This window comes from Atractosteus spatula, chromosome 8, assembly GCF_055471065.1.
Source record: "Atractosteus spatula isolate fAtrSpa1 chromosome 8, fAtrSpa1.hap1, whole genome shotgun sequence".
In the NCBI taxonomy this organism is placed as follows: Eukaryota; Metazoa; Chordata; class Actinopteri; order Semionotiformes; family Lepisosteidae; genus Atractosteus; species Atractosteus spatula.
Genome location: NC_142713.1, coordinates 24,551,432 through 24,571,732, shown reverse-complemented (window position 1 = coordinate 24,571,732; position 20,301 = coordinate 24,551,432). Strand labels below are relative to the sequence as shown.

The following is a 20,301-nucleotide window of genomic DNA, read 5'->3' as shown; positions in this document are numbered from 1 at the left end:
GATGATCAATTCACTATCTTAAGAGTATCTGTAAAATGTTAAAATACCATTGAACTTGATAGTGAAATCAACGGTGTGAGGTAAAAGGATGTTCCTCTTGTATTCATCCTGCTCTCTCTGTGTAGTTTCAGGCTATGAGGTGAATTCAGAAGAGTGCACTAACTTGAATTTAACTTTCTTTACAGTTTTAAATACATGTTAAAAATGCTAATGCCTATTTATGACAATGTTTTTATTTCACTATGCTTTTCTATGACCTTTGTTTTCAGGCTTCTCAGTTATAGAAAGTCACTCAAGTAAGTTGGCTAAAGATTTTACATGTGTGCTTTCTTTATACGTTATTTTTGTTTGGCTGCTTTAGTTGGAAAGTGTGACAGTTTTGGGAGTCCATTACTAGGGTCTGCAACCAAGCTCAACATAAATCATAAGGGTGTGACTAATTGCATGGTAACTGGAGAAAGGCCCTCTGTCTCTCTGGGGTGAAACCTCTGTGTCTGTGTTTTAGCTTGGGAAGGAATACAGGGATGTTTAAACTCCTTGGGGTTCTGGAAGCATATCATAATTAAACAGTGAGGTCACTGCTTTATTTTTCTTCTTCTACTCTCCATGTTAAACACCAAACATAGGATGGATTTTGGAGCAATGGAAACAGATCTCTCAGCTTAAAAGATAAAGTGTTACATTTCATAATTTTACCCACCATCATTTCTACTGAAGTATTCAGGGACTGATAAGTTTCTTGACCTTCAGAACAAAGAACCCATTTGTTTCAATCAGATTCCTATCAATACATGAGAGTGTACAACAATAGGGATTGTGTGCGATTTGTCAGTTTTTCTGAACTGTTAAAAGATTTAGCAATCTTCCCTTTCTTAATTGAATCCCCTCACATGTGCGAGTATGTTGCTATTTTTAAATATTAGTGAAGGCAGTTCCCTGTTACATACCCTGACTCCTTCATTTTGAATTGTCTATCCCTAAAACTCAGATTTAAAATTCAGCAGTATTCTGTGTAACTTCATTTTGCTATATTTTAGAACTTTGAAATAGGAAATAATACTTAAACTTTAATACTGTTGTTTTAAAGATGTCTTTAACAAAGCTAGATAATCTTTGGAATTATATGGAAAAGTATTAACTTTGTCTAACAAAGGGAATTAAGAGTGCACCTTGGTCTCAAGACAGCTGATCCAATTTGTTTCTGCTATTTGTTTGTAGACCTGTTAACAAGAAATCATTCCTTCAACACGTTGAGGATCTCTGTGCTAATGACAATGTGAAGTTCCAAGAAGAATTTTCGGTATGTAACCAGCAGTTGTTCCAAGACGATGTTGATACCACATGCCACATGTCAGACCCATTTCACCCATACTAGACCACCGAGAATGCTACCATTGATAATCAATACCCAATTACCAGCCTTACTGTTTGGATAGTAAAGTTACACTGATATTTGTTCTCCACATCATACTACAACCTGTTCTGAATAATTCACAAGTGTGTCAGCAAAGTGGATCCACATGCCACCTCACCATTGTGAGAGTCCACACTGTTTTACTATTGACTGTTTTTCTTGTGGTTTTATATAAAAAAAACACTGTTTAACTTGATAATTGGTAATATTTTAACACTTTTTAAAAGTGTACATTATAAGAATATAGAATTTAATATAAATGAATTATTATTGCATGTACAATTTTCTTAACATATGTGAAAAATAAGGTGTAATACAAATTGAAAGGTGAGAGCTTTGACTGCATTGGTTTGTTTTTAAATAGTTTTGCACAGATGTTATCATGTTTTTTTCATCCTGTAGCTATAATCTCTTTTTTTCAGTTTGCTTACTTTCAAATTAACAATGCCTTTAAATGTAATACTTATATCGTTGATATCTCAAATGAATCATATACTTTATGTTGTTGTCTCCGTTAGGATTAGCAGACGCTAATGAAAGATTTAATCTTTAAAAGCCGATCATATATATATAATATGAAATTATGTCATTATAATTTAATAAAATGTGGGAAGACATTATTTTATATGACTTTAAAGCCTTCTTATCTTCAGTGAAAATCTTTAAATTTTATAAAATTGGTATAATATTTCAAAAGATTTGCACAGTAAACCTCTTTTGAGGTTGTTACTGTATGCTTTACTGGCTGCAGTTTTGTGGCTATCATATTATTTCTTCCTCTCAACTGACCACTTATTTGTTGTTTTAATATTACAAAGCCATCATAGCTCATTACACAGAACTATAGTGTCAGCCATTACACTCCTGGAATCAAACCATCTATCAGTCTCCAGTTAGTTTCTTTTGGACTCTTCTATTGAACATTATGGTTTATCTTTCAACAATGCAGGAGCCTGTTGTTTCTGTAATAAATTGATACTTGTATTTAACCAAAAAAACAACAAAGCAAACAGTAAAATAATTGTACTTTTTGCTGCTATATTATGCCCTTCTGAATCAATAAGAAATCAGATTTTAATACAGTAGTCTCTCCAGTCCCCGGACCTTATCCCCTCTAAAATACTATATAATAAACATAACAAAAAAGGAACAGTTAAAATATTCCTATAGTGAGAGGTGTTAAGGAATGAAAAAAAACACAAATGTTTGGTGTTGCACTCCTAAATATTGTATGACAGAATACCTGGTTTGTTGTACTGTATGTAAGTAAAGTACTGCATGTACTGTATATCAGCTCATTTTGCTAACATAGAGAAGCTTTTGATTAAAGAATAGTCAGGAAACATATAACAAACATATGTTGTTGCATTTTCTTTTGAAATAAAATATATGTGTTAATTTTTGTAGTGTGAATGAATTATTTATATATGAAATGTCCCCTGTCTTGGGTGTGCACAGCATAAGAATACATTCAATGTTGATATTAAAAAGATAGATTTCATCTTTTGATTTGCTTATTGTAGTGTACACAATTTATACTTATAGCCTTGGACTGTTCATGTATATGTTGCATGGTGTCTGAACAAAGTATATAATCTTATTTAGCATATCTGGAATTTTTACAAAGTATACAAAAGTTTGGGCTTAGTACATTTTTTTTCAGGGGGATCTAACATGGACAGCACTCACTCACAAAATGTCCATGCAATTTGGCCTAAGCAGTAGTCTGGTTTTAAGAGGCCCAGGACATAATAAGCGTGGAAAAGAGATTACCCTTTCACCTTTAGACTGAAAGAGGGTGGTCCCATTAGGTCAAGGGTAATGGGCATGTACTGGTAAGAGGAGGTTTATTCAAAAAGATGCTCATTACTGCTGGCTGTGTGTAGAATTGACCAGTGGATAAATACAGGGCATCGGTTAATGCAGCTGCCAATCTATCACTGTACTTATAGGAATAAAATCAATCAGGAAAACTAGAATTTGAAAAAGTAATAGTTTTGTTTTATTTTGAGTTTCTGATGTCTCACATCACAGTAACCAGTTAAATTACATACTGTATAAGTAGAGGAAAAAAAAACATCTTCCCAAGTTTAATTGAACTTTGAAGAATTTGAAGAATTATGTTGCTGTATACTAATGTTGTTTCCACCATTTCAAGATTGTGATAAAGTTTAATAGGGAGAGAAAGTAATTATTATGCAGCTTGCCTTTTGAAGGTCTTTCAAGAATAAAGTAAATCTGAGAAAAAACATTACTGCTGTTAATATCTGATTTCACTCACTGGAATTTTGTTGTTCACATTTGTTTTAGGAACTTCCAAAACTGCTTCTAGATCTTGCAACATCAGATGCTGACCTGCCCTGGAACAGATCCAAGAACCGCTTCACAAACATCAAGCCATGTATGTCTAGCTGAAGTTGCATCAGGTTTACAGGGGAAGGGGGGGGGGGTGTGGGGTGTGTGTGTGTGAAAATCTTTCACTACATTCTCTTTAACAGCTCCCAAGTTAGGCCAAAAATCAATACACCACAAACAGCAGACTGCAGTTTGCTTTGCAGACTGAATATGAAATTGATCACTGTTACTCTCTTCTTTTGCAAATTTGTAAATTCTAATTTGTAAATTAGACTGAGAGGAAATAATTCCAGACTTGGATTAGCCAAACTAGCCATTTATATGCTATAAAAAAGTTGACCAAATACCTTATTCATTTTTTTCCCATCTACAATATACTTGAAAAGTTAGCATCCAAAAACTGTCTAAATATGAGAACAGGTTTATGATATAAGATAAAATCATAGGAGGCAGAAGACTCTTATTCCTGTTTTCAGTGGTCCTGGTCTTGGTTAATAAGGGAAGACATGCCTTTGTTTTTGTAAGCATTAGCTATGATGTGAGATCAGGGGTGTCTGACATTCCTCTGGTAATGTAACTTCATTCTATGATATTAACTTTTTTGAACAGCTGGTGGTGCTGATCCTGGGTCCTTTTTCAGAAACAGATCCTACTACAGGCTGCAGGAACTTTGTTCTTCTCATGTTAATTGAGCTACATTCAAGTTGCTAATCATAATACTTCACAAACAATCAACAATCTAGAGACGCGCTCACATCTTGATCTTATTCAAGGACAAAGGTTTTAGCACTAAGGTTAAACCTTGCTGCTTTTTAATTCATTTTAAAAAGAGACATATACTGTAGGTGTTCTTTGGAAAACAATTTATTTACATGGCTTATAGATACAACTAAGTAATACTATAGTACAGTATGTTATCAGGATATTTCACTTTAAGCAGTACATCAGACAGTAACATTTGTATTCAAAGAAAAGAATCATAGAAAAATAATTACAGATGTATTAAATCATATGTGAAAAATTCAAAATGATCATTTGATAAAGAAATGTAAATGTGCATATGGACAATATTACAATAATGTTTTAACAGATAATAAAATATCACAGTATCCTCAGAAGTAATATGTGTTGTGGCACTAAATGCACACTTATGAGAACAACTAATACAGTAGTTGATGAAATTGTTTTTACTATTAAGAAAACCATGCAGCTGCCTTTTGTTTTTCTCTAAAGATTAATGTTCCTTAATGTCTATTTACATCTGGTCACAAAGAGGTTAGAAACAAATTGTTAAATAAATTAAAATGATATAAAATGCAGGTTCTAACAATTAAATGAGCAGTTATAAGTTTAAAACATCCTACGGATAGTTTCCTCACTGGTAAGAGCATTAAGGTTACAATTTTTTTTACATTTTCACATCAATTTTCCACTTGTAAGCATAAAACGTTCCTGTTTCTAAATCCTAGTTATATTAACTATATTTACTAAACTATGGTGTTTAGGTTAACTTATTTGACATTAATTATTGCACTTTCACATTCCTTAAAAATATTGCATTTGAATTTCTGAAGTCAGTTCTTCAAATCTCATTTAATTACTTTATTTTGTGAAGAATACTGTGAAGAATGTCTTCAAGTGGAACAGAACATAACATAATACATCTTCATGATGTTAGCAGTTTGCACTGTATGAATAATAATTTCACTGTTTCCCAGATAACAACAACAGAGTCAAACTTATGTCTGAGCTCGGTGTACCAGGATCTGATTACATCAATGCCAGTTATGTGTCAGTAAGTATAAACGTATTAGTGATGGGGAGATGAGAGAATTTCTCCAAGTTCTGCTGGCAATTTATTGTGACAGTTCTGTAAGCTTGGTAATGCACGATATGTGACAAAACAGTGAAATTAAGAAACTGAGAAAATGAGAGGTCCTGAGAGTAAACAATTACTTCAGTCATCGTTATTAAAATTCACTAATGTCTGGGGAGGTTTCATTGAGTTAGTCAGCATTAAATGCCTTTTAATCAGCTCCATAGACTAGAATAAAAGCCGTCATACCTCTTTATGAATGTACACATGTATAGCTATTAATATACTGTAACTGAAAAAGAAAAGGAAGTTTAACAGTTTATAATATCATCTGTTGTACTGCTTTTTGGTCTGAAAAGCTAAAAAGTTCTTTAGGAAGAGAAATGTTTAGGAAGAGAAATATGCACGTGACTAGATACCTAGTACTGTTTGTATTTTTCCTGCAGTAGTATCTGTTCTGTAGCATAATAAGATTCACTGGCAGTAAAATTAACATCACAACTGAGAAGCCTAGTTTTTTACAAGAATACATGTACAGTAGCTGATTTCCAGAATTTTTTTCTGAAGTAGATTTAGAACATTTTTCTATTTAATGCCATAGAATTTGTTGGACACCAAAGAAGAACTTGTATATGGGTTTCTAGAATTGTATATGAGAATGTCTCATTTGTACAGTGACATAAGCCACCCGAGAAATGTTGCTTGCCATAATGGGTGACAGAGAGGGAGTGGAATGTTCCACTAGAGGTATCTTGTGATTTCTGTGTGGGTTTTTCCATCTCATCTCTGTCATATCTAGAACTATTATTCTGGGTATTGTCATGTGTATTTTTATCTTCTGAAATGTAATCTCCCATCATGATGGAGGACAGTAAAAGTTAGTTTATTAAGAATGTTGTAGAAAGAAGGAAATAAGTTGAACAAACAGACCTGGTTTTAAAAGACTTTTTAGTGAAAAACAATAACATCATTATATACTGTTCATTTAGGAGTTTATATATGTTTTAATTGAAAATTTAGTTTCTTTTTATTTTCATTTTCACAAATATAATGATTAATGCATGCAGAAAAGAGAAGAGAGGAATAAACCTATTATTTGTTCCTTTGCAGCCTATGCATGCTGACGCAGCTACCCACCTGAACTACTATAATGATTAATGACATTATGACATTATCACATACTATATTTCTGGTAAAGACTGAAAAATGTGTTAAATGTATAGTGCCTCCAATTTTATTTTTTGCATTACCCCCATCCCTTTACCCTTCAATAGATCAAATATCACTATTAACTTTGTCATTGTAACTGGAGAGGGAGTCCAGTTACATTTCAGTCATATCGAGGGAATGACATGAATTTTCCTGCCGTCAGCCTTCACTTTTGAAATGACCTTTGAAAAAGAATGGCACACTGAGTTACCGTAGATGTCCTTCTAAAGCATAGTATGCGTGTGATCTGTTTAGTCAGCATATTTATCTGGCTTTAGGTAAGCAAGCCGTAGTTTTTAATGATTAAAGTTAAAAGTTTACACTCTTAAGCCAGAAGTATTAATCCATTGGCTGTATTAACTCTAACTCTGTCCAAATATTTCATTCTGTCATAGGGCTATCTGTGTCCAAATGAGTTCATAGCCACTCAAGGTCCATTACCAGGCACTGTTGCAGATTTCTGGAGAATGATATGGGAGACCAGAACCAGGACTATAGCCATGCTAACACAGTGTTTCGAGAAAGGCAGAGTAAGTCATGGACAAATACTGAAACAAACCCATGACCAATTTGTCTTTCTTCCTCTGTATTTCATAATGACATTGTGTCTCTTATTCTAGATCAGATGTCATCAGTACTGGCCTGAAGACAATAAGCCAGTTACTGTGTTTGGAGATATTGTCATCACCAAATTGGCAGAGGATGTTCATCCAGACTGGACTATTCGTGTTCTGAAAGTTGAAAGGGTAAATTATTCACCCCCAATTTTTTTTAACTTCACCAAGAATCTTTTATTACAATTTTCTCTTCAGTAGTTTTTACTATCCCAGTCTCCCTGCTTCTTTTTTTTTCTAGCATGGTGATTACATGGTTGTAAATCACTTCAATTTCACCTCTTGGCCAGAACATGGAGTACCTGAATCTAGCACTGCACTAATCCAATTTGTTAAATTCATTCGCGCTAACAGAGCCCATGATAACACAACTATTGTGGTACATTGCAGGTAAGGTATTCTAAAATATTTCCATAAGTATGTCTAACCTATACTGTTACAGTATTAATCAATTAAAAATGCATAATGTTTAGACCATGAAAATGGAAACTTTGGTTGCATGCCACTTAAATGTGAAAAAGTTCTAAAGGCACAAACTTAACAAAAATGTCAGAAAAAAAGTGGTGTCACCCCAACTCAAATACACAAAACATTATTGGGAAAAAAGTAAGCACCCCTTCAAGTTAACTGTTTTTAGGTTATTTTAAAAAAATAATGATTTTACTCAAAACTATGTAAGGGTGATAATGGAATTTAATATATACATGTATTAGATTTTATTCTCCTTTCAAATCAAAGTTTTAGATTTTTTTCAGATAAGAACAGCACCTTGCTTTCAAAGGAACCATTTGAAAAGAGTTGCTTATTTAAAATATTAGGACACAATAAACCAACTTTCCACTTCTGATTTTCAAGGTTATACTGTATAAATATATATATTGACCAAAAGCATGTTATATAAAAGTGTGTGAATATATACAGTATAAAATATTAGAAGGTCAAAGGTAAAAAAAAAGTTGAGACTAAATTATGCTATTTAATAAAGGGTGTTCTAATATATAACATCCTCATTTTTGTGTTTTACTTTTAGTGCTGGAGTTGGAAGAACAGGTGTGTTTATTGCTTTAGATCACCTCATACAGCATGTGAGGGACCATGATTTTGTGGACATTTATGGTCTTGTTGCAGAGCTACGCAGTGAGCGAATGTGTATGGTACAAAACTTGGTAAGAAAAACAGTTTAATGATAATCATCAATAAACCATTCCTAATTGCTAAACGTTCTGTCTCACTATATTAAGTAACAGTTTAGTTTCAAAGATTGTTCATCTAAATTTAACTTTCTCTGACATATGGTAAAGAATATAGCAAGGATAACATTATGTTTATTGTGTCATAAATGTGAGGAAATAAAAATGTATTATGTATCGTACTGTGTATTGTAAAATGTATAAAGTCTGTGTACAAAATCAGCAAAATAGGAGCACAGCCATTTTTAGTTAAGTGCTTTGATCATTCTGAATAAATTAAAATCTCTGTAATTTGAAGAGATCTTGTATGATATTTGGGATTTGTGTACAGTAGTTTAATATGAGCACTTTTCTAAATTAAAAACTGAATCAAAAAGCACTTTCTAGGCTGTAACTTTTACATTTTTTCCCAATGGATTCTGTACAGGCGCAGTACATGTTTTTGCATCAGTGTACACTTGATCTGCTCTCAAGCAAAGGAAACAGCCAGTCTGTTTGGTTTGTTAATTATTCAGCTCTTGAAAAGATGGACTCTTTGGATGCCATGGAAGGTGACAATTTTCCTTTGAAATTATGTACAATGTATTTTAGAGTGTATTGTATGTGCATACAGTATGCATTGAATTATCTTTAAGAATAATCTTATAGTGTACTGGATTTATGATATATTCCCACAACATTAACTGAAATAAACAGAGTAAAATACTGGATAACTAATGTAGGAATGTTTTCACAGCATTAATTACGTTTTATAAGGCATAAAACCCTTATATATGCCTTTTAAGTTTCACTTACAAGTTATATGCTAAATATTTTAACCAACAAGCTAGGATTAAGAAGTGCAGTAATAAAGACCTATTATGGTCCTTTTAAAATATGCCCTCAACAATGTGATTTAGGCTAAATCACTTCACAGAATTCTGCTGCTGAACTCATGGCCAGGAAGATATTGCCTGTCCTATTAAAAGTGTGCTTATCAGGCCATAAAATGAAAACAGAACGTGACTGAATACTTCTGGCAATATAATATGATTTGTTTGAACTAAACCGGACATCTGTTCTGTTATAGAGTTTCTAGAAATTAGAAATTCCTTTACCAGTGCTATAATAATACCTGTATTAGGGACATTTTTGAGTGGTAATGAAAATTCAATTTTTTTTCCCTTTACCTTTTACTACTGTTTGATGGTATTAGTGCTATAAAAAGAATACAGTAAATCTTTGAAAGAATAATCTCTCAAAGACTGCTACAAGTAAGGTATAAATGTATTGTTTGGGCTCAGTTGTAAATTTATTTAGTTTTTAGTGTTAGTGTGATATAGTTCATAGAAAATAAAACTAGTTCAACATTTTCAAGAATTGAAAACTTTTAATTTAGGTTAAACATGAACAACCTGGAAGATCACTGTTCTCTGGAAATACCACCATACGAATTTTGGAAACATTCCTAGTTGATAAACATGCCGTTATGCCGCCTTTGTTGTTTCCTTTATTGTTAATCCATTGTAGTTGCTTAAATTTTGTATTATAGGCTTTACAATTTTCCCTAACTGTTGAAGACTTTGTAAAAGTTAAACTGATCCCATCGAGCATGATCACATTAATTTTCCATCAGCGTTCTACAGTCAGCATGCAGCACAAGATTTCTTCCAATGCAAACTCTTTATATCTCTCTCTCTTCATATTTCTCTTGTAGGTGATGTTGAACTTGAGTGGGAAGAAACTTCAATGTAATTCTGATAATTATTTCATGAGGTTAACTGATTTTCATCAAAGATTATGAAGTTGGAAGGACTTGTTTGGACACTGGGGCCAAAACCTTGTACATACAGTAGGCTTTCCCCTGAATTGCTATGCTTACCTCTGTGCCTTTATTTCAAGTCCCACTGTAGATCACAAATGACAATAAGCAATATGAAAATCTTTTGCACATGAAGTTGATTGCATTTAAGCAAAATCTTGCACTGATAATTTAAAGTCTCTTTTCTTCTTACTTTAGATCATTGTATTTTTTGTATGATAAATCAAGCCAAACAAGTCTTTGAATCTGGATTTTGTTTTGTGTGTATATGTTGGGTGAATATAACTTGATATGTTTTTTGATGTAAAGATTCTATTTCTTTAGACTAAGTGTTATTTTGGCCTCTGTATTGTTGATATTTCTTGTGGTTTACTTCCAGTACTGTCTCAATAAACCCTATTTAAGTACATGTTCTTTTGCTCTGAATTCTAAGCATTGTGTTTTGTGGCAGAGTATATCATGATCCTTAACAGCTGAACAGTCAACCCTTGACACTGAGGAGATTTATCTAGCACTCTAGAGCACACAGTAGCTCTTCAGAGACTCACGGGAGATTTTAAACCAACCTCTTACTGTCCAAGTTACTTCGACCTTTCCCCTTACTCATGCATTTATGATGTCTTAGAGAAGAAAACATTCCATTCGGTGAATTGCTAAGACACGAGGAACAATTGATGTCGATTTCCAATAATATTATGTGTGTAATAATTAGAATCCATATGTAATAATAAAGGCTATTTCAAGATACCAGCTTTCACACACCAATTTGTACCTCAGCTTGTATAATAGAAGTGGTCATTGCTTTTAATAACATAGTTGAAGAAAAGATATTTAACAACTAATTACATTTCACTGATACAGTATGGTGCTTATTTTACCAAATGTTTAAATTGTTTCAAATGCATTATTCATGACTGTAGATGTTACATAGATCAAATTAAAATACATAGTAACACAAAACATGCCCTGTAGTGTGAAAAAAAGCTAATTGCCCCTCAAAGACTAAAAATGAAATGATTTAGAACCTCTCTTCATAAATATTTGAAAATGCAAGGATTATGCATATATAAGAGTATTTATTTGATAAAATACATATTGTAGCATCAATCTGTTCTTCACTACTGACTGATATCTCTGGGGATCGAGTGTCTGTGGTTTTAACAGCAATGCTTTTTGAGAATGACCCAAGGCTTAGGGTTTAATGGTGGGTGATGTGTTAGTGTAGGTTGGACAGTCTCTGTGGAAGATAGGGATTATTGATTTAAAAATGCTTGAAGGATGGCTGTCCAAATATTGCAAAGAGGAATAATTATCTACTAAGTCGTTTTACTATATAATTATAAGTTATTTTTGCTAATATTGTAAACATCAGCACAACCCCCTCATACTGTTTTTCAGCAACACACTATAACCATGCTTCAAAGGAACAAGTAATAGGTTTATTCCATGCTGAAAAAAAGAAGAAAGAGAACACAACGTTTCGGCCGTGGAGCCTTCTTCAGGTGTGAGAGAGACAGGGCAGTAGGCAAAGGTAAAGTAGCGGGAGAACAAAGGTTGGGAGGGAGGAGGAGTGAGAGGCGGGAGCAGGGGACAGAAAGAGAGGCCAATCAAGAGGTGTGAAGTCAGAATGGGTGCAGAGAGGTGTGAAATGAAACTTCCAATGAATGGAGAAAATTTAAAAGAACAGTAGTCTGTCGTTAAGGGAAGGGAGAAGGTGTGATCCTAGCTGCAGAATAATTTTAGTTTCGGTGGTCTTTCTGATGTATGAGTTTGGAAAACCGTCTTTGAGAACACAGAACACAGAACAGAACAGAACAGAACACATAACCATGCTTCACCTCCTTTATAAGTCAATGTTGTATAAAATAATAATTTTATTAGCAGGACAGATTTTGCTTCCATGTATAATTGTTGCCGCTTTTCACTCTCCTACAATAATACAATGAAAAATATACTGTATACAGTATGTTAAAGGGTTTATTTAATGTATTTACTTGTGTGTTTTACTTTCATACATTGTATGTTAAGATCATTGTGTAAAGCAAACTCAGTTTAATGTTTTTTACCTGTAGGTCTTTAACCGTGACACATGTAAGGAGCTGTAGAATCTGAATACTTGAAAAGAATAAAATGTGGCATTTGAAGTGTATACAATGTGTATAATAATAACAGGTTCAGTTTTAAATGAATTTATAATATTTTGTTTCTTGATGTGTATGTATATGCATATAGAAACTCACATACGGACACACAGGAAAAAAATATGTAACATTTCCTGATTGTGTTCCTGTCTTAGACATGTCTAGACATGTTCTGTCATTTTGAACACATGCTAAATTAGGCGCTGCTCACAACTGGAATTGTTACAATTAACAAATTAACTTCATTCTTTTTGTTTTACTGTACAGTATATTAGATATTTCAATCTTCTTGGTAACTTTACTTCCCATTCCTGTTCCCTTTACTTCCTTCAGGTCTCATGTTTTTTAATTATGATTTGTGATTTAATAATGACATAACTAATCTTAACTCATTAATATTATTAAATAGGTAACCAAATACCTTTCTTTTTAAAATAAATTTTTAAAATAAATACTTGGGAAGTAAATACTCAATATACTAAAAAAAAAATGTGTTCTATTAGTCTATCAGTGGTAGCAGTTCATATTTCTGCATGAATTCAGCAATTACAAATATAATTCAAAGAACTCTTGCCATAACTTGATAGTACAGGACACATATCTTGCCTTTTCAAGTCAGTAAAGATTAACAGACTGTGTCTACGTTTTCACAACACAAGCACATATTGTTGGGCTTCTCTTTAGCTGCACTGCTCCATATTAAGCCAACAGCGGTGGTACAAGAATCCATTTACAAATGGATCCAGTATTCAGAGAGGCCGGACTTATTGGAGAGATTGCATAAAATCCTGTGAAATCCCTTCAGCAGCTGATGTTGCAGAATAGTTCCATTGAAGAAATACAGAAGAGCCCAGTTCTCTTAAACAGGCAGTTGTCAAAAGCCTGTAGTGTTTCAAAATTACAGGCTCAGAAGATTATTAATGGTTCCAACTGGGCAATTTTCATAGAGCGAGGATGGGTCTCAGGGCAATGAGAGGTCACGAGTCGCATAGGGCAATGTTTTATCTATTTGCAAGCCAAGCATGACACTTAGTGCATTTGGCCCAAGCAGATTATTCTGACATATTTAACATCTCACACAAACATAAATAAAACAAGGAAACAGCACATTCATGAAAATGTATTTTTAAGCCTTTATTTAAAATATATTTCCTGTGCATTATGGAAACTTTGACATAATGACATTCAAATATATTTGGAGGCATTAACTTTTAGATATAAGATGGCCTGAGCAAACTTTTTCTCTCTGCTTCTATGAAAATAAAGTCAGTTAGGTCAGATTTCCAGTCCTCTGGCCCATTGACACAAATCGTTCCTCTAGTTGTGTACACTGTAACTGTGTGTTGTGTTATCCCTCCTCCGATCCACGGTTTTCTCTGAAAAATACTTGAATGTTTATGCAGAGTTATCCATTTGTCACTACGGGGCCTGACACAGGCATTAGAGCACCTGCTGTTTGAGCCTCTGTTTCACAACCACCCACAGCAAGGTAACTGGAGATTTGAAATGGAATCCTGACATAGCCATTCTCCACTGTTTGCTTTGCAAGGTGGTATGGGCTTTAAACCCAGACTTTGAAATAAATTACTTCAAGAAAACGCTAAGCTAATTGGAGTGTAGCATTGTAGGCCTTAGCAAAGTGGATCCATTTATTGCTTCATTAATTGTGATAATATTGTTTGTTAAACATATTTGTCACCGATGCCTCTTATACATTTATTGAACACTAATCTGAACTAGCAAGAGGCAGAAAGGAAGTTCTAATTATGTACAGTGTACATGGCTACAGGGTTGGTGATGTAAGCATTGGCATCATCTAAATCGTAACTACCATCCATCCATTTTCTAACTACGTCTTCCAATTCAGGGTCGCAGGGGTGCTGGAGCTCATCTCAGCATGCAGCGTGCGCAGGGTATTCAGTCCATCACAGGGCACACACAGACACCACCACATTCACACCAGGGCCAGTTTTCCCAGAAGCTATTTAACATACAAGTACATTCTTAAACTTTTGGAAGAAACCAGAGCATCCAAAAGAAACCCACACAAACACGAGGAGAACATGCAAACTTCTCACAGATAGCACCCCAGATCTGGAACTTACTCAGAGCCAGAAGTGCAGAGGTAGCAATGCTAACCACTGCACCTCTGTGCTACCCATCTTAAGTAATATTATATAGAATTAAGGTGTTTAGCAAATTTAAAGGAGGAATAATTTCAAATAGAATTGAACGAATTATATGCTGTATACTAAGCTTAATAAATGAATCCATTATTTTCTTTAAGAAATAATGCCATTACTTTCATTACTTATGACTGGGATGACATTGTATACAAACAAGGAGATGCAAGGTGCAAGGTCAATATACACAAAAGGGGTGAAAGGAAATGTGCATCATAATTATAAATTAATCTATGAATACATTTCAGTAAGAACCACAACTGAGGTCTCAGGAAATGTTCTCTTTTAACATCCACCCACCTATTTTCAGCAACTACTCTGTCCTTGGAGGGTTATGGTAAGTCAGAGCCTAACCCAGCAGACATAGGGAGCATCCCTGAATAGGATGCCAGTCCATCGCAGTGAGTCACACACAAACATTCCCACAAACATACTGTATATGTTTGGAGTAACATAGGGATCCATGTCAATGAAGCTGATACCCTGGCTTGTTTCCTTGGCTGGATGAGATCCTGTATCAATTAAGTACTAGCTTCTTAACAGGCTGGACAGACTAAAAGTCTCTTATCTGGAACCATTTATTGATCTTAAGACATTAATTAAAGTGGACAGCATCTCTGTGGACTGTGAACATCCATAATAATCAAGACAACTAAAACAAACACACAAGGAACATTAAAACTGCATAGGGGGCACAGCACTCTGAAATTGAGTGTGAGACAGTGAGAAGCCACCATCCTGCCCTCTATGGTAACAGTCACTGATATGGAGAGGATATCAGCATTAGCTTTTACTTCAATTCCAGTGTCAGACTTGTACATCTACTGTAAATTAAAACAATCCCAACCAAATGTCATTGTGGCAAAGTTCTAAAAACATTGCAGCTGAGAGCAGAGCATTGTATACTCCAGTGGACATTGTTGAACTTTCTGTATGATACTGTCATAACCAAAACGAATCATTAACACAATTCTGCTGCAAAATTCACTTGTGAGATTGGGATTTTTAATGTAGTTATATCTTAGTATCATTTTCTAAAACATACTTAACACATACATGTATTTAATGTGTGTACATCTGTTAAAAGGATGAATTGAAATGTCTCTCCTAGTATCACAAAACGTGTCAAAAATGTTAATGTCTTGCCATGAATTTAGAATGCCTAAATCCCAACCTTTCAGGAGCATTTGCATCACTGGATTTTTAACAAAACCATTACAATTAAGTAGAAAATATTTTCATTACCAACAGCAACGTTTTTCGCTATTTATATTTATTCGATATTTTGCCTTTTTTAATTATCTTATTTATTTATTTTCTATAACAAATTACATGAATAAATACTGTACATCACACCACACACACGGGGAATAACTTTTTTGACTCTGAGATATATGCGCACAGGGTATGTCCCCTTTAAAATATATTTGACAGCAGTCACGAGGCCCTGTTTGCGTTTGAAGTTCCACATACAGTATCGTAAATACAGTCATAAATACTAGCTATGTGTATGTTAGTTTTTATTAATAAATCTTATAGTGCACATTCTGTACAGAGGGCAACAGGTGTATTCTACTTTTCGGGAGACTAGATGTCTCCCTTTACGAATTTGTTTGTGTGTGAAAGTGCTGTATGTTTGTATCACGCCAGAAGATTGTATTGTGTTAAAATTATGTGTGGAGGTAACGTGTATAGCGGTAAATTAATCAGTACAGTGAATACACATGAGCATGTACTGTACGTATATGAACATATATGTTAATTTACAAAGCTACTTTGTGTCATAATCTGAGTTGCTGTTAAATTGTACAAACTTGCATAATCCAGTGGGGTTGCAGTAATATATGTAGATAAATTAAACACTTCATGCTTCTAGACCTTCACAACTGACAGTACTTTTAAATTTTAAATACCCCCATCGTCAATTTAAATTCTGGAGCAACAGATAACTCGACAGCAGCCATTGCTTGGTATGTCCCCACAAAAGCACAGTATGCTGCCATTCATCTGTGAAATAAATATTAGGGGCACCTGTCGTGTTCGAAGTTAAGTTTCACCTTTCATTGAGAGGTGTTAACGTATTTGTTTTTTACGCGACTTATGCTGTATTGGTTATAGTACCCCAAGAGGCTCATTGAAATCAGATTTGGAGTTTGATGCACTGCGACAGCCAAATGGATTGAATTTCACCTGCTATATATAAGCCGTGTGACTTGTGTCATTGGGCTATTTAAATGCTATCGTCGGAGTTGCACTTCTGGTTTACAGCACTTGAGTTGAACACACAGGCCACAAAGGTGAAAGCACCATGATGGATCTTTTTGAGACCAACGCTTATTTTTTCAACGATTTGCGCTATCTCGATGGGGACAGTGGACCGTTGCAGAATTTGGAAATTACTGGAGTGTCTCCTTTGTACCAAGGGAGTGATAGTCCCTTATCTCCAGGACAGGATCAGGTTCCATCCGAGACTGGTTGTGACAGCAGCGGGGAAGAGCATGTCTTAGCACCTCCGGGGCTCCAACCACACTGTGAGGGACAGTGTCTGATCTGGGCTTGCAAGACGTGTAAAAGGAAATCCGCCCCAACAGACCGAAGGAAAGCAGCAACTCTCAGAGAGAGAAGGCGGCTCAAAAAGATCAATGAAGCGTTTGAAGCGTTAAAGAAAAAGACGGTGCCAAACCCAAGTCAGAGACTGCCCAAAGTGGAGATTCTACGCAGTGCAATAAAGTATATTGAGAAACTTCAGGACATTTTACATAATCTGGATCATCAGGAGAAAACGCAAGAAAATGACCCTTTTAACTATAATCTTAAAGAACATCATGTAAGCACTGCAGACCTCTATCTTCATATTTTCTTTTTGCCTTTAGAAAAGTGTGATGAATGTAAACATATTTGCCTTTACTTTCCCCCTTGAAGTTAAAATAGATTTGTGCTGTGCAATTTTTCTCCTCTTCGCAGTGGGGTGTCAAATGTTATTTTACCATAGTGCGCTACATGAAGACAAATTGCAAGCAAGGCTGTTGTAAGATGTTTAACAGAAAAATGTTATATATACATTTATTTTAGGTTTCCAGCGTGGAGTCCTATGGAAGAAACACTTGTCATTACAACTGGCAAACAATTTCTGACCATTCCAATTTATCATCAATGAATCAAAGAGAAGGTGGGTGAAGGGCACATCATCTGTCTTTATACAGAACCTGACTATGGTTTCTATCCATAATGAAAACCTTAACTGAAAATAACAAAACAGAAAAACATTTAAAAGGCTTAAAATCCATAAGCCTATTTTGTATCTTTATTTATTATATACTGTATTTATGTCAATATAAGAGATTTTCTGCATGCTACCTAAATGTACAGAATGAAAAATAAAAGTTCACACGTGACAATATTTTAGGTTAAGTCCAAGAACTGGATGTGTTTTTTTCCCCCTTTATATTAGGATCCGGTATTGAGTCTTCAGCTTCAACCAGTCTCCGTCGTCTCTCTTCCATAGTGGACAGTATATCAAGTGAAGAACGAAAAACAACCTACAGCGAAGATGCCTCTGAAAAATAAGTTTTTTTTCTGAGGCACAGCCGCTTTTTCACATTTCCAATACAGTATTTTCATAAACTTACGAGTTTTTTCCATTTGCGACGGCAGTGACTTTCGACTTGTGAGTCTGTTAGCCAGCGCTACTGCTTAAACAGTATATCTAAATATTGAAACTTTCATGATAGCTTTTCATTCCCCATATGATTCATAGTTAAAACCGAATGGTCTTTTTTTCTTAACTTTTTAACGAGAGACTGCTGTAAATATTAATTTATTCATATTTTGTAATTAACAGGTTAAATTATTTTGTATTTAAAAAATCTAGTATTATCTCTAAATAAAAAATTACTATCAGTAATTATGTTTGTACATTTTATAGTTCTACTCCTGGTACTTGCCTAATGCATCGTCTGAACTAAGTTCATAATGTTTCAAGGTTTAATATGCAGAGAATATTGTACTGTATAAAGTTTATAGAGATACCCGAGTATTGGTTAACTTTGCAAATACAGTTCAGATTCCATTAAAAACGAATAGTCCGACATTTTATTTCAGGGTAAGATATTTATTGCTTTTTATTGATTTCATTTATCGATTTCATTGTTTGTAGAACTATATAATTAAGATAAAAAATAAAATAACGTCAAGTGAAATACTCTTTGCTTTAGTTTTTATTCTTGGGGGACATTTATGACACCCTTCAATCTACACCCCCTGCCCCATAATTAAAATATTAAACATTACTGCTAAACCAAAACGAACGCCTACTGTTATTGGGTGTGAGAATTACATCACGACCTATCCTAAAACTCTGAGCAATTCTTTTGTTCAATTGTTCACTCACATGCAAATATTTTATTTTAGACGTTCATCAAAGTTTAGGCTTTCACTAAATATACAAGGAATTGTGCTTAATAATAAAATATATATGCTGCAAGGCATAAGAAGACCTAAATAAAAACAATTCAAATTTCATGATTATAAGCAACATTTATTAATAGGCCACATGAATTATAGAAGCTTTATAATTATGTATTTCAAAATTAATTTTGGGTCAGGTTGTGTTTTTAACTTTAGTTTCGAAACAACAAAAATAAAATATATTAATTAAAATATATAAAATATATTCATTATGACTTAAATTGTAGAAATGTATTTATATTAAAATGGTATTTCTGCTACAATTTGGAGTTCTACTGGGGTACATTTTAAAGAAGAGTGATCCGTAACTTTCCGAAATTAGAGACACATGGAATGTCATAGGACAACCAGCACATGATGATTTAATGTATAACCAAATAAAAAAAAACGAATCCAATGTGTAAGTCACTTGAGGGTTAAAACTGATTTGTGCTAAAAAAACAATGACACTGGGAATAATTTGAATACTGAAATAATATATGTCATTACATTTAAGTCATGAAAATCATTTATGGAGTGGCTATTGATTATGATAGGCAGTAAATGCCTCTTTTTTCTCTCATGAAAATAGCATCTGTCAAATACGAATAGGCAGTTTTAGGAAGTCTTGAAACAGTGAATGTCTGCATAGTACCAAGCTACCTGTAGATGTACATTCAAAGTTTATATTTGTAAATTTAGCTTCATTTTGCAAAATCCCATACAAAGTTACTATATTACAATTTACCAAAATTGTGCCACAGAACATTTTTACAAAACAATTTTTAATGAAATGAGCAGAATTTTGTTTAAATAGCAATTACATTAGCCTTCATTCATTACCCCTACTTCTCATAAAATACAGCCTGATAGATTCATTAATCCATTTTTCTTTTAATCTTTGTTTTTCTCTCTTGCACACAACATACATATACTTTTTTATATAGCTGCACTTTGTTAATCATTTTGATGGTTACAAGTGTTTCAATTAGCAGTCTGCTTCATGGAGTTTGCTACAGCTGACAAGAAGTACTGTACTGCTTTGACGTTTGTTAAAGAAGCTCCCAGCATATCCCAAATTTAAGGCTATTAAAAGACGTAAAATGACACTGTCCCAAAAATAACCTCAGAT

General features: G+C 34.0%; 2 protein-coding genes across 2 annotated transcripts in view; both read left to right on the top strand.

Annotated features, from left to right (window-relative positions):
• The window catches only part of LOC148829314 (phosphatidylinositol phosphatase PTPRQ-like), a 90,027-nt gene extending 79,219 nt beyond the window's left edge, over nucleotides 1-10,808 (top strand). Inside the window, exons 50-59 of the mRNA XM_088923767.1 lie at nucleotides 270-296; nucleotides 1,219-1,300; nucleotides 3,725-3,815; nucleotides 5,488-5,564; nucleotides 7,190-7,324; nucleotides 7,415-7,540; nucleotides 7,650-7,798; nucleotides 8,439-8,574; nucleotides 9,026-9,149; nucleotides 10,295-10,808. Of these exons, the coding sequence (XP_088779893.1) occupies nucleotides 270-296; nucleotides 1,219-1,300; nucleotides 3,725-3,815; nucleotides 5,488-5,564; nucleotides 7,190-7,324; nucleotides 7,415-7,540; nucleotides 7,650-7,798; nucleotides 8,439-8,574; nucleotides 9,026-9,149; nucleotides 10,295-10,332 (985 nt within the window). The 3' untranslated portion in view covers nucleotides 10,333-10,808. The remainder of the gene's footprint in view (nucleotides 1-269; nucleotides 297-1,218; nucleotides 1,301-3,724; nucleotides 3,816-5,487; nucleotides 5,565-7,189; nucleotides 7,325-7,414; nucleotides 7,541-7,649; nucleotides 7,799-8,438; nucleotides 8,575-9,025; nucleotides 9,150-10,294) is intronic.
• A 6,153-nt stretch (nucleotides 10,809-16,961) lies between these two features.
• On the top strand, nucleotides 16,962-18,917 carry myf6 (myogenic factor 6). Its single transcript, XM_088924113.1, has 3 exons — nucleotides 16,962-17,550; nucleotides 17,796-17,892; nucleotides 18,175-18,917. The coding sequence occupies exons 1-3, from the start codon at nucleotides 17,032-17,034 to the stop codon at nucleotides 18,288-18,290; spliced, it is 732 nt and encodes a 243-aa protein (XP_088780239.1). The 5' UTR covers nucleotides 16,962-17,031; the 3' UTR covers nucleotides 18,291-18,917.
• The last annotated feature ends 1,384 nt before the right edge of the window (nucleotides 18,918-20,301 follow it).

Excerpts from the sequence above, each read along its gene's own strand:
- myf6 (XM_088924113.1), top strand. The coding sequence starts at position 17,032 with ATGATGGATCTTTTTGAGACCAACGCTTATTTTTTCAACGATTTGCGC. Across the intron at positions 17,551-17,795 it reads ATAATCTTAAAGAACATCAT|GTTTCCAGCGTGGAGTCCTA; the intron begins GTAAGCACTGCA and ends CATTTATTTTAG. Across the intron at positions 17,893-18,174 it reads ATCAATGAATCAAAGAGAAG|GATCCGGTATTGAGTCTTCA; the intron begins GTGGGTGAAGGG and ends CCTTTATATTAG.